The 14,726-nt window shown below is 37.5% G+C and overlaps 1 protein-coding gene across 1 annotated transcript in view; it reads left to right on the top strand.

Moving 5' to 3' along the window:
* NALCN (sodium leak channel, non-selective) overlaps positions 1 to 14,726 on the top strand; it is a 235,583-nt gene that overhangs the window by 19,948 nt on the left and 200,909 nt on the right. Inside the window, 3 exon segments of the mRNA XM_033051319.1 lie at positions 11,180 to 11,265; positions 12,812 to 12,951; positions 13,763 to 13,891. Of these exon segments, the coding sequence (XP_032907210.1) occupies positions 11,180 to 11,265; positions 12,812 to 12,951; positions 13,763 to 13,891 (355 nt within the window).

Raw genomic sequence — 14,726 nt, 5'->3', positions numbered from 1 at the left:
CCCCGCACCGGCGCTGTCCCGATGCCACTGGGCTCGCCCCGGCCCGCTGCTGGCCCAATGCTGCCACTGGGTGGGCTCTGCTCAGCTTGGGACTGTTGCGGGCTCGCACTTCCAGGTTTGCGAATTTCACAACTTTGTACATTATGTAAGGTGCACCAGACTATAAGGCGCACTTCTGGGTTTGGGGGAAATTTTAGTCAAAAAGGTGCGCCCTTATAGTCGTGAAATTACTGTACATTTACAGCAAAACCTTGTACTAACTGAAGTACTTGTGAGTGGATTTGTCAGTCTTATTTCAGTAGCACTGTGTGCTTTTCACTGACTTCAGAACTCCTGCAAGGGGCAGAAGTGAATGGTTACACCATTAACTTTCTTCATTCTTGGTGAATTCAGGCAGGAATTGAAACTAAGCTTCATCTGCTACCAAAACAGTCACAAATAGATGGGAGCAGTTTTGCTCATGTCTGTCTAGTACTAAAGACAGCAAATTACTTAGTTAACTGAAATCAGTGGCTTCCAGCATGTTGGGTGTTTCCAGGCAGCATTCGTCCTGTTCAGAAAGAATAGTTTCCTCTTCTCCTCATCATTTTTCTGACAGGTTCTTTGGTTGCCGTAGTTGCTGTGTGCTCAAGAGGAGAGAACTGAGGATAAGCTTGCAAAAAATTTTGGACTTAAAATAGGAAAAGTAAAGTAATATTCATCAGCACTAATTTGAAGGACTGCAGTGATCTACAATTATGTAATTTCACGATTATAAGCCGCACCATTTTGACTAAAATTTTGGTCAGAACCCGAAGTGCGTCTTATAATCAGGTGCGGCTTATATATGGACAAAGAAGGAAAAGTTGCTGTTTTAGTTTGGAGGACAGGTGTCTGCTGAGAAGGCAGGAACTTCTCTTTGAAATGGAGAATGTAAACCCCCTCCCTCCAAATTATTATAATTTTGAAATCAAGGGGCATTCAGGCAAAAATATGAGAATTAGAAATAGCAGTTCTTACTAGGGAAGTTAAAATAGAAATACAGTACTACAAAGAAACAAACTCCAAACCCTGACAAAGTCAGAGTACAACCTGACACCCCGTCAGGTAGGGTGTTGGTAGGAGTCCCATTAAATGGTGGCTGCATCCTCCTGCAGTGACAGATGTGATTCAGTTGGAGCAGTTTCTGCAGAAGGTGCAGTTTCCCTCCAGAGGTCCAGTGGTGATGTGGAGAAATCTGGTTTTCCTCTGGAGTCCAGTGGAGAAAGGGGCTCCCTTAGTGTCCCAAAACCTCTGTTTTTATTTTGGTAAGAAATGTTGGGCTCTTCCCCCTTGCTGGAGCAACTTCCAATGGGACGCAGTAATTTTATCAGTCCCACAGTGGGACTCAATGGCCATTAGCAGAAAATGACTCGCTGGAGGAAGGATGGGTTGTGAAAAGATAAAGAACAATGCCCTGCCTGGTTTCAATGGATGGACCATTAGCAAAATATCTGCCACGGAGATAAGGATCACTGCCCCCACCCTCAACAGATGGTGAAAGAATAGATACCTTTTATCACACTCTGTATTGTAATGTGCGACTTATAATCAGGTGCGGCTTATATGTGGACAAAGAACAAAAAGTTGCTGAAACCCAGAAGTACGGCTTATACTCAGTGCGGCTTATGATTGTGAAATTACTGTAGTTGTTTGTATCCTTATCTTTTGAAGGCTAACTTATCTGGTCCTTTTTTTGCATTGATAGAAAGGGAAGCTTAAAGTACACAGGCTAACAGCTCACCTGTAGATATCTCAGAGTCAGCAGTTTCTCTAACTCATATGTTTATTGTCAATGGATAGGTGGGAACTACAGAAAGTACACACACAGTGCAATGCTAAATTCTTTTTTAACACTCATGGCATTAACTAATTTATGCTTAAGTCAATTTCTTCCATAATCATCATAATTCATAAGTTTGTCTTGAGTTATCAATTACAGAACTGATGTTTACTGCACTTTATTACAAGATTCTGTTTTGTGTTCTTTTCAGTAGTCTTAATATTAATTTGCATGCCATTTTCATAAAACAAGAATGGAGGAATTACAAAATTAATTTAATCTTTCTGATAAGTGATGGAAATATTAATAGAATTTTGATGAAACACTCTTAACTGGTTTACTAGCTTTTGGTAACTTCATCAAGGCTGTTTCTGTTGCATTACACAATGAAAATAGAAGATTGAAATTTTGCAATTACTAATTTTACTCCATGACTTTAGGAGTGCTGTATACCCATAGTTCATAAATGAGTTAAGGATCAGGAAGTTGTGTTCCTTTCAAAGGTTGGATAGTAAAGCAGAATATGTGGCTCCTGTCATCCAGCAGTAGTGCGCTCTGATGTGTTTATGATATCTTTACTGAAAGCTCAGTCTAGGAATGCACAAGTCACAAACAAATGTGAGAACCTTGACCTTGAGGGCAGGGATGTAACTAGTGGAATCAGTGGCAAGGATAAGAAAATTTTGGGAGGCTTTGACTAAATAGAGTGAAGGGGAAAAAATGGAAAAAACTACTTACCTGTGGCCATAAAAAGCTCACAGAGCAAACACGAAAAAGACCATTTGTCATAAGATTTGAGTTTCTGTTTTACCCTATGCCTTGCAATTATAAGACGAAAACTACTTATCCTTGTCAGAAATTATTTTACAAACATAGATATATTAATATATATATGTATTTTAAAAAATGGAATTTTGTACTGTGTATAACATTGTTGGAAACCTAGATATGTAGTGCAGGTCCTATGCTATCCTGTGTTGGCAAAGAATATGTTGTTTTAGATGGTTTTAATAATCAATACTGGAATATTTTGGTGTTGGAGCTGTGATTGTTATTTTTAAATATTATTTCATATAAAAAGTATTTATACTCATTATTTGAATATGACAATCTACAAAAGTTGATTCTTCTGTCTCACCTTTTTCCTGTCTTTTTTACTGCTTCACTAAGTGTCTACGACCATTGTAAGGACATCTGTTCCCAGGCTACTGGGATTGTGCGGCTCATAAAATGCTCTGATGCTGTTTCCAGTCACAGAAAATTAAAGAAATTAAAACTGATTATCATGAGGAAAAGAAATTTGAAGTTGCCTGCAGCCTGCTGCTGGTTGGGTGTTACTTCCTGTGGGCCAGGGAAGGTTAGAGACCATGGCACTGGAATATACACACCTGTTTCTATGGTTACTTGTGTCTGGTTTTATTGGAGTGTTTATTACAGGAAAGTAATGACTCATATTACACAGTGGGGCTTTTTGCACCATTTTTGCATTAACACATTAGAAAATCAAATGCATTTAAATTACTTGGCAAAAGTACATAAGCAGTGTTTCTAAAATAAAAATGGTATTTATTCTAACTGGTCAAGGGGTCATGGAAGTTTTTAGAGATAAATTAATCTGGGTCATGGATTGAATTATGTGTCCATACAATAAAATACTTAGTGACGCATCATGGTGATCAAAATTTAATCTAAAAGTTACTAAGAAAAACTATACTGTACATTGACTTTAATAGTGTAGCTAGAAATTGCTTTTTCAATATACAGAACAATTAGATTAACAAAACTTTATTTTTGGTAATTTTTTTCCCTCTCTATTAGCACTTTAAAAAATTAGTTTCTTTTTATTCTTATGAAAACAGCTATTATTGAGGGATATTTTTACTGTATTACTTCATATCAGAGTAAAATGATACATATATTGGGAAAGCAGTGAAACCAACATACTGGATAACATTTTTTCAGGTAGCAAGAGAGGGAAATTAATTCCTAATGTGCCTTTCTGTGCTGAAATTTGCATTTTCAAGGAAGTCTGCTTTAACTAAAAATTCTATTTTATTTTGTCTTCTCTCTTAATTTGAGAGGATCAAACAAGACATGAAGATAAACAAATCTTAATGACATCCAAATCCCTGTTGAGGGGAATAAGAACATTTCTGTGCAGCTTTATTTTCCTGAAAATGATGACATTTGTGTGGGATTTTTAAGGGAGTAAGCTGAATGTAAAATTGGATTTCACAGTATTGTGTTCTCCACCATTAACATAAATATGGTTTTCTTACAGCTGTACTAGGATTTTTGTTTCGATAAAATTTTCTGGTCTCTGTAGTAAAAAAAAAATGTATTCTTCAGCTTTTTATAATGCCAATTACTAAATGATGCAGTCCTCTTTCTGGAATGTGCCTCCTTCTTATATATTCCAACCCTCATCATTGTGGGTTTTTTACTGTTGAATGAGAACTTTGAATGTCAATCATAAATCTGAGTTTTGTCATGTTAGATGAGACTGTTTGCCTATCAAATCTCCCTGTTCAGCCTCCAGGCAATATTTGATACTTCAAAGTAAAAGCTTTCACCTTGAAACATTTGGATCCCAATCTGCCTATTGCATCCACCATAAACACTGGAACTAGGGGAGGACAGAATAGTGCTGAATTAAGTGCAGCAGTGTTTATTTCATATCACCTCTGTGAGACTGCAGAGTACTCCAAGCGTGAGCAGATGTCCATACATGTAGAATTAGGTGTAGAACTGGAGTTAACCCCAAAACTTTGGAGGCATTTGGAGGAGACTGGCTTAGATGGCCACAATGAGGGAACAGTCTGGGGAGGAACCTGAGATGGTCTGGACCAACCTCTTGCTCAAAGCAGGGCTCAGAATTAGTTAGTCAGGGTCCTATGAAATTGAGTCTTAAATATTTCTAGGAAAAGACATGCTAGCTTTCTCTGGGCAATGTGATCAGATGTTTAACTGTTCTAAGAGTGGAGATTTTTTTCTGCACACTCCCTGGAAACAGTGAGTGCTGTTCCATGTAGGGGAATCCTATTAATTCTCCTGATCAGCCATTTTTAGATTTGCTGAACCTTTAAGACATCCAGGGAAGCTGAGTCACATAGTAAGGCAATACCTGGAGCACTGAATGCAGATGGCTGATGAGCAGATGGAGAGGAAAATGAAATTCAGGCTTTCAGTGCAGTAACCCATAAAATCTCTGCAGGGCATATTGGCACCCAGCTGCAATGGTAAGGTGGTGTCTCTTGATACATCAAGAGAGCAGCAATATAAAGCACCGGCAAAGCTCCCTTCCTCAAGGGTTGAGGAGCCATATTTCTGTTGGGCAATAATGTCTCTTCTCTATGGGCTAGATATGAAGACTGTGCCTGGAGGCTCTGGATAGTGGTCAATCCAAAGTACATGACACTTGGTTGAATTGAGATGCTCTGAAATGCTGTGGGTGACATAGGTGGTGTGTTGTGGCATTCCTTTCCACTGTTCTGTGGAAATGATTTTTCCCTTTTGTACTTGATGAAGTGTATTGTGCAACACTTTGATGTTTGTTTCTGGTTTGGGTTTAGGGTTTTTTGTGTGGTTTTCTTTTTGTTTGTTTTGTGGGAGTTGTTTGTTTGTTTGTTTGTTTAACTTACCAGTTTTGGTTTTAACTGTAATTCCCCCACTCCATTTTATTACAGAAAACACTGTTACAGGATTCAAGTAAAATGGTCCTTGTTTTTCTGTCTGAAAGTCTTGAGTTTTGCTCAGAAAGAATTGTTTTTTCCTTTACAGGCTTTTTGGTGTTTGATTGTTGGCTTTTTGCTGTTAAAAGCAGCATATGAAATGTGAACACTATAATTTAATATCCACCCAATATGATATGAAACATGAAATACTAAGTTCAGTGTAGTTAATTACATATATTAACAAAAATCTAGTCTCCCTTAAAAACAGGTTTGAAACTGCTCTTTAGTGAATAACTCTTTAGCCTTGTATCTTCATCGGTGTTTTCTAAAACAATCTGAAAATCTCAACAAATTCAGTTTAATTATTGTAATGATTGCAAAGGATGAAGTAGTGGTTCTTTAGTGATTATAGGGGTTATTTATATAGAGGTAAGGATCAATTGAAACTATGTTGTTGTTTGTCTGTAGCATCACTCTCTTACCCAAAGGACCAGCAGTAGCTGTGTTTCATTTTATTAATTAAAAATATAGTAATTTTGGGATTTCTGCTGTAAAATCTACTGATTTTTTCAATGGTTTTCTGGCATAGAATACAAGAATACACTCAATATTACATTATCTTTTAGGAAAAAGATAAATTATGTACTATGTGATGTATTACTCAGAGCATCTGATGGTGGAGCAGTTCAGTACAATGCATGAGTAGTTACAAATTGAACTTAATTCAGTGATGGTAAAGTGATATTATATGCATTGTAGCCATTCAGAGTTAAGTTTTACACAGAAATTGTAATTCCATTGGCCATTTCAAGTCAGTTGCTGTTATGTGAGTATATTTTAAATAAGTTCTTTCATTATGAATAAAGATACTTTATCATAAAAATGACATGCAGAAAATGGGAAGCTGTGTCATTCCCACACACATACATTGTTTCTTTCTCCCCCCTAATACAGACTTTTAAAGTAAATCTATTTTGGGTTATTTTGAAGTGATCCTGTCACTATTGTAGAGGACTAACTTAGAGGTGAACTGCCCGTTTTAAAATATGTCAGTTTTTCTTTAGTTATTAGCATGGTCCTAACTAAGCAATTCACAATTTCCTTTGTTTCCTACCCTTTGTTCTCAACCTTTGTTTGATGCATGAGGATATTAGTGAAATAGTTTTAATTTGAGGGATGGAAAGGGAAAATTTATAACAGAAGTCAGATGCAGTTTTCCTTCTTGATTAGGCCATATATATATATCTTCACTCTTTTTACTGTGTGAGTAAAATATTGAAAGTGGTTGTCAGGTTGGGGGCTGGACTGGATTATCCATATTGTTCTGCTACTAAGCAGACTATAAACTGCAGGTTTTTAAGTAAATAGAGTAAGTTTGAAGCCAAAAATACGAGGAATGTATGCATAGTCTGTGACCAGGTAGGAGATACATACCATCTGTGTGTGCATATGTATCTGCATATGCAAGGAGAGAGAGAGGTTAGGCAAGGTGCTGCCTTGAGCTCTGATTTAATTTTGTGTCCCACTCACACCTCTGTGCCCAGCAGTGTTTGTGTGGAGTCAGAGAGTGGGGGAAGGAAGATTGGTTTCCCTAAACCTAACTCAGCTCTGCTCTCTCTTCTAGCTTGCTTTTTCTGTGTTATAATGAGCACTGCATCTGGAGGGAAAAAAATATACTCCCAAATTCCTATTCCCTCTATTCCTTCCATTTAATCCTGTGCTTTTTTTGCTGTTCCTAAAATGTCCATAAATGTCAGCCTCTACACCTTAATGCTTGTTTGTAGTGCTTTACAAAGTAGCCCACAGGATGATCTGAAGGGTGTACCAGAGTTGATAATATGCTTTGTTTACCACTACCAGCACATGCAGGACCCAGTGATCATGACAGGATGGCACAGTAGCTTGTTGTTACTGAGCTCTCTGCATTCGTTCAGCTATCACGTTTGTCAGAGACTGTGAGGAAGAATGGGAGACTAAGGTTCTGATGAGAGATCCAACACTGCAGGACTCCTTTCCAAATTATGGTAAATCTGATTATTCAGGGCAAATATCATATTACTTCTTTTATTTAGCTTTCAGACAGAGTCAGCTGGAAAGAGGCAGGAGGTAAGGGTTGACAGAACAGGTGGTAGTCAGGGATGAAAGAGAAACAAAAATTCCTTAAGGCAAGCAGGGAGGCAGAGGAGGCTGTTGATTTGCAGGGATTTGCTGTTCATCCCAAGGTGTTCCTGAGGAGTTAAGAGACAAGCGGGGCAGAAATGACCTCAGGGATGTCTGTGCTATCATCTACCTAAGCTGTCTACCTTACCACTGAGATACTGAAATTGCTTGAGAAAATTAGCAGACATAATCAATCTTCAAGCGGATTGCTTTATGAAATTTGGGTGTTAATTTCATAGAGTATTTTGTTTTCAGCAAGGTTGATAATTAAATAAGCGTTTATTAAAGAATTGCAGTCTGTCTAGTCTTCGCTTCTCATATGAGTTAAACTGAAATGGCTCTCATGGAGTAACAGCTCTAAGTGTTATTAGTTCTGTCTGTGGTTCTCTTTGTATTTTGTACTTTTTCAGAGCATTAGGTCTTAATTTATTTTTTTCCCTTGTGAACTTGTATAATGATTGTTCAGGGCACCTAATACTGGCTATAGGCATTTTGCCTTTAATGTGCTCAGCACAATTGAGAAAGTGGATCTTCTGGCACCTTGTGGGGTTTTATTTTGGAGGAGTGGCAAATGATTTTGTTGTCTAGATAGGCTGTAAATCATGTTACTGGAGAAGTTTTCAGGACTTGCTGTGCACATCAAGATTCCACTATCCACTGTAGGCAGTAGGAAGCCACTTTAATGAGTTTAAGAGGTTTTGATTAGTCTCTGCAAAAGGCTTCTTGTCTACAGTACTAATACTTCATGTTCTGGAATAGTGCATTCAGAAAAGAATACTAAATGAAACTTCATCAATAATTCTGAGATTTCAGCAGGCACAATGAAAAAAGGTTGTGGGGTTAACACATTACTTCAGCTATTTTCGGTACGATGTCACCAGAGGTATTTAAATGTCATTTATCTGTATTCCTTTCCAAGTCTAAGAGCTGCCATTGACTGTGGGTGTGGTGTTTCATCCCAAAGATGTTTTTCAAATGTGAATGAAACTCACTGTTCATTACTGTTAATATAGTAATGTTAACTAGTGTGTGTTTAGCCAGAATTAGATACTTCATGGAAGTAGCACATATATTCTGATTTTTGCATTAAGCAGAGTGTAGCAGAATGTTCTGCCTTAAAAATGCTTCCAACAGCAAGTGACATCCACAAGTCAATATGCAGTATAAAAGCATTAACGATTCCCCACCTTATCCACTGCCAGACAAATGGCAAACATTAAGAGGATTTACCCAAGCCTCTCTATATGTAAAGTGGAAAGGATCAGGAGCTCCCCGGAAAGGAGTAGTTTCTTCTGGTGTAGTTCAGGTTCACTGGGTTTCTGTGGATGATCCACTGGAAGCTGCCCTCACACCCAGAGGGTGTAGCAGTGGAAGCAGGTCTGGTGTGACTGAGAGCAGTTAGGTGGTGCAGCAGCCTAACTGGTGAGAAGAATGGAAAGGGTCATGACATCTTCCTTTGTAAGGAGAAAACAGCAAAGCTGCTTCAATCATACCATACCTATTGTGGAGAAAAAAAGCAGTTTCTAAAGAAAGATTCGGCTTTCAGTGAGAACTTGGTGAGTTATTCAGAGGAGGGTGAATACAGGAACACCTGCCCAAGTTTCTGCTCAGATCTGCACACTATAACTCAGGGAAGATTTTCTGTTTAAACAAAGGGTACTTAAGAGAAGAAAAGAAATTTTCAAGGAGTTCTTCAGCAAGAGAAAGACCAATCAGCATTTTTGTTCAGAGCCACAACTGAAGGACACAAGTTGCATGTTGATAAAAATCTCATTGGAGATTTGTTCCAGGGTAAGAGATTTAAAGTGTGAGTAGCTGATTTCTGTGGACAAAGAACATGTTTCTACTATGCAGGTACTGAGCATAACCACTAAATAGCTGAGTTCTATCAGCCCTGAGTGAAGAATTACTGACTAGCTCAGAGTTTACTTGGGGAACTAAGTCTACTTTCTTCAGGAAGGACAGGCTGAAAATATGATGCAAAAGTTCCTGTTCTGTTGCTTCCCTTATTTGCAGTCATCCTTCTCATGGTTCTTGAATTGAGAACTTATGTGTTAGACAATCCTTTTCTGAAAATAATGCCAAAGTTCTCTGTCCTCTATTTCTGATTTGAAAATCACATACTGTATTTTCCTTATTCCCTAACAGTTCACTTCCACCCTGAAGAATTTTTACAACTGAAATAAATTTTTAAAACGTATTTTGTCTCTATTTACACTATATATCATACTGTCACTTACTGCAGGGAATGATAAATCATTGTTAGGATAGTGTATGTCACTGAAAATGTTGTATTAGAACAAAACATCTTGTCTGTGCTTTTAGAATCAATGATAATGCTGATACTTTAAAAAAGAAATGGAATAACTATAACTGAGATGAAGAATAATGTTTATAAAGCCAGGACTCACATATGAGGACAAAGTCCAGAAATGGCTTCAAGGTTCTTGAGACATGACAATAATTTTTCTCCAATTATAGCTGTGAAAAGTGGATGTCAAACATTGTCATTTGCACCTGAAAGATCCCTTCAGAGGACCTGAAGAGTGTGTAAGGCAGGGAAGGCTGTATTAAATTTGTTGTGAGAAACTTCATTTGAAAAGGTGTGATTTCATGCCCTCAGATGCATTGTCATTGTCTCTGCATATGTTTCTACATTAATGGGATATCCACTTTCCTTAGGTGCATTTCTGTCTAGTCTCCCTTTCAACAAGCTTCATCTCTCTGCATACATTTGTTCCCCAACTTCCTCTGTGCTCCACAAAGTACCCAAAGCTATCTAACACTCAGCCATAATCTATCTAATTAATGTAGATATTTTTCAGTTCAGTGTTTACAGTAAAGTGTCAGGCATTAGCAGCCCAACAAAGAAGTGTTTTTATAGCTTGCAGTAGAGGGCCTGTGTCGCATGTTGTCATGCAAACTGGAAGAGAGGTTGAGAATAGTGCAGTATGAAGGAAACTGAGCTTGGATGCATGATTCTCCATGCTGCATTTTAGGAGTGATCTCTGGATTGGACTGTCACCAAAACCATGCTCCAGTATTGTTACAGTGGTCACTATCAAGTGTTTTTGAAATAGCATGGAAAATGATTGAAAAGTTATGAAGGAATGAATGTAAAATGATACTGATTTACTTGGATCTGTACAACATTAATGAAATAATTGAATGGTACAATACTGGATTGCTAGCATTTCACACTGATCCTCCAGTGTATTATGTAATGGGAAATACAATGGAAAATTAAGTCCAGTGTTCATTTTTTGTATGTTTTTTGATTTATAGCAAAACCTTTGTAAGTTCTTTTTGACATAAACTTAGAAATATCGCAAAAGAATGAAATTAGTATTTATTCACCCACATGATGTGTATATATGTTTCCAGCATATTCTAATCCAGGTACTAGTTTTTTGGAGTCTTTCAAAAGTGGCTTTTTAAAAGTGCACAGGAAAGATTTCCTCTTCTCCTTCCAAGAGCTATTGCAGATGATATTTGTAAATTTTGACAATAAACAAAAATTAACCTCTTAGCTTTCCTTTCTTGTAGGGTGATAGCTCCTATGTAAAGGATCGCTGGTGTGTGTTTGATGGATTCATGGTCTTTTGTCTTTGGGTGTCACTGGTTTTGCAGGTAATCATTTCACTTCCTTTTGCAATGAATAGTTCCTTGATTACAAAAAATACATGGCACAATCAAGAAAATGTGAGTTGTACACGGATCAAATTGTTTAAAAAAACCACACTGAATTAAAGAGATTTATAATTGCACATTGCAGCATAGTTACATTGATAGTAGAATTTGATTATTTTTTCTTATTTAATCTGAAGTTTGTTAACATAAACCCTGTGCAGTCAGAAGGGGAAGGAGCATCTTCAGAGAGACATTTCTGTCTTACTCCACATGACAGTTGTGCTCATATCCTTCCAGTGAATCTAGCAGGTGCCATGGTGATTAGCTCAGGCACCTAAAGGGAGAATTATTCCAGTGGTAGATGTTTGCCATTCTTTAGTTGTAATGTTATAGTGAGTAGAGTGCTTTCATGCAGTATCACTCATACCTAACAAAACATTTTCCAGAATTCATGTTAAAGCACAAAGGAAAAAACCCAAAACATTTGGAAACAGTTTGATAATTTTTTATAAAGAGGGGAACTTGGATGTATTGCCAAAAATTGCAGTGTTAAGGTATAGGTGAAATTTTGTCCTGCAGATCAATTGGTCTTTAACTGTAGCAGATTTTCTAAGTAAGAACAAATTGAAAACTCTGACATTGAGCTTACAATAGCATAAGGGCTGTAAAAGTTCTGTACTGATTGTTGTTAGGCACTTATAAAATTTCTGACAAATTTAAGACACATTGTAATTTTCCGCTTTTTGCACAGGGAAGACTTTGGTACACCTTGTACACATGCAGAATGAAGGTTGATCATTACAGAAAAGAACTGTACATTACCCAGTTTGCACATTGCCAGGTTCCCCCTCCATTTTCTTAGTACTTTGAGCAAGCATTAAATCAAGCAGTTACTCTCCAAGAGCTAGAGACAAGGATTAAAACAAGACATTTGCACCCAATCCTTCAGCTAAATACTCTTTATTGAGTGCATAACCTGTCAGTGTATTGGAGAAATGGTTCCCTGTTCTGTGCCTTAGCTGAAATTTATATTGTAACTGGAGTCTAGGAAGAGACAATGTACAGTTTTGACATGCACTTGGAATTAAATGGAGAATTTATAATGTTGCAACTCAGGCAGCCTGCATACATGTACTTTTGCATCACAGCAAAAACCTTATTGCTGTGCAATGTTAACAGATACTGATTTTCATACTGAAATATATTAATCACTTCAAACAATGTTGTTAGAAATGTGTTGAGTGGGACTAGCACAGAAATAGGCAGCTGGCACAAGCTTGCACAATCTTCTTGAGTTGTTTGAGACTCAAACAGTATGAGCATGGGCAGATTATATTTTCTGAATTTCATTGGGGTAATTTAGTAGTGAATTCAAGTATTTACAAAGACTTTTTTAAAAAAACTGTGGTAGAAATAAACTGTAAAATAAGAGAAGATTGAAAATGAAAATAAAAACAAGTAGTATTAATACTTTTAAAAGCTGTGGAAGTGAACACAGGTGCAGGACAGGGTCATCAAGACAAACTACTGATTCTTTTCTTTATAGGTGTTTGAAATAGCTGAAATAGTTGACCAAATGTCACCATGGGGCATGTTACGGATTCCACGACCACTCATAATGATTCGAGCATTCCGAATATATTTTCGTTTTGAGCTGCCAAGAACTAGGATAACAAATATCTTGAAGTAAGTAAGGTTGTTGTCTGAAAAATAATAGAGCTTATTTCAGTTTTGACTGACTGCGTAGTCAATCCATGACCCTTCGTGTCTAATGGGCATTTTCCTCCTGAGTTTTGGTTCTGGCCAAAAAATTCTTGCTATTTTCCATATGTAAGGAATCATCATGTTTTATAGAAAATGATCAGAACTTCCAAATGTTTTAATAAATTGTATTTTCCTAATAACTGTAGCCAGCAATTTTCAACCAATGGCAATAAATTCTGTTCCATTAATATGGGCATTTAATAATCAAGGTGGAATACCCTTAGTAGGGTAATATTTGTAAATAATAGTACATGAGCACATGCCTTGACCATTCCAGTTATGAGTGTGCACATATTGCTGCATGTACAGAGATGCAAACAAACACATGTAAGTGTGCTTAGTACAGTATGTAACAGCAAAAAAAAGTCATGGTAATGTGAAAGTGTTTTTTGGTCTATATTTGATATCAAATTTATTTCATCACTGTATCTTGTCTGTATGAGTCATTAAATACTATTTTACAAAAGTCAGATTTTATGCATTTTATTTGGGTATTTTTGTTCCACCCTTTGCAGTTTTCAGCTGGTTTAATAACCCTAGCTTAGGGGTTTAGTAAAAAAAATCACAGCACCCTTTTATATTTGTGCACAGAGTGAGAGAACAGTTTTAAGGACAAATTTTCTGCAGGATGAGATACTGCTCTCTTTGCATGAGTATATTTTCTATTCTAGAGCTCTTCATAGAAGGCATAACATTGCCTGTGCTTTCAGTGACCTGTTTATCTTTTTGCCAGGCGTTCTGGAGAGCAGATATGGAGCGTTTCAATTTTCCTTCTGTTCTTTCTTCTCCTGTATGGGATCCTGGGAGTGCAGATGTTTGGAACTTTTACGTACCATTGTGTCACTGACGACACGCAGCCAGGGTGAGTTCACCTGTGCAGGCGTGACTTGGGCCTATTCTTTCATTACATGTTTTATTTTAGTTGGCATCAGTAGATATAAAATGAATTTCGTAGATTAAAAGCAGTCCAGCAAAATACACTAAGGCAAATTGAGGGAAGAAAAATAGTGAGAATTACAAAAAATACAAATTTTAACTGTGACAGAGAGATTACAGTTTGTGGCAATTGGTTACAGTCTGACTTAAGGGGCTGACTGTGTATGTTGGGTGGGGCAGGAAGGTGACAGAGCAGGAAAGCAGAGGGGACTTTTAAGAAGAGCATTGCCACTTGGGGCTGACCTGGGTCACTGATGATTCATCAGCTCTTGCACGCTTCTATCTTTTCCTAGAATGTCTTTTTGTGGGGCCAAACCTAAAGAAGCCCTAGAATCATAGAATCACAGAATAGTTTGGGCTGGAAGAGACATTTAACAGTCATCTAGTCCGGCCTCCCTGCAATGAGCAGGGACTTCTTCAACTAGATCAAGTTGCTCAGAGCCCCTGTCCAACGTGACCTTGCATATTTCCAGGGATGGAACATCCACCACCACCTCTGTTGGCAACCTCTTCTCAGGCCCTTTCTGAATTAAGAAAATTCTAAAATTTTCAGGTCTCTGGGACCTGATACTCAGATTCAAACCCCCTTTTTTTCCCAGCCTTTGCAAATTACTGATGATGATTACTGGTAGTTGAGTATGCATTACATTCTTGATTAAACACAAGATTATCTCAAAGTATAGTTTAGCCTCTTGAGTCACTGAGATGGCTCATAAAATCACAGGTAATATGCTTTTACCTGTCCTGTTGAATTGAGGTCT

This window comes from Catharus ustulatus, chromosome 2, assembly GCF_009819885.2.
Source record: "Catharus ustulatus isolate bCatUst1 chromosome 2, bCatUst1.pri.v2, whole genome shotgun sequence".
NCBI lineage: Eukaryota > Metazoa > Chordata > Aves > Passeriformes > Turdidae > Catharus > Catharus ustulatus.
This window is presented reverse-complemented; position numbering and strand designations above follow the sequence as displayed.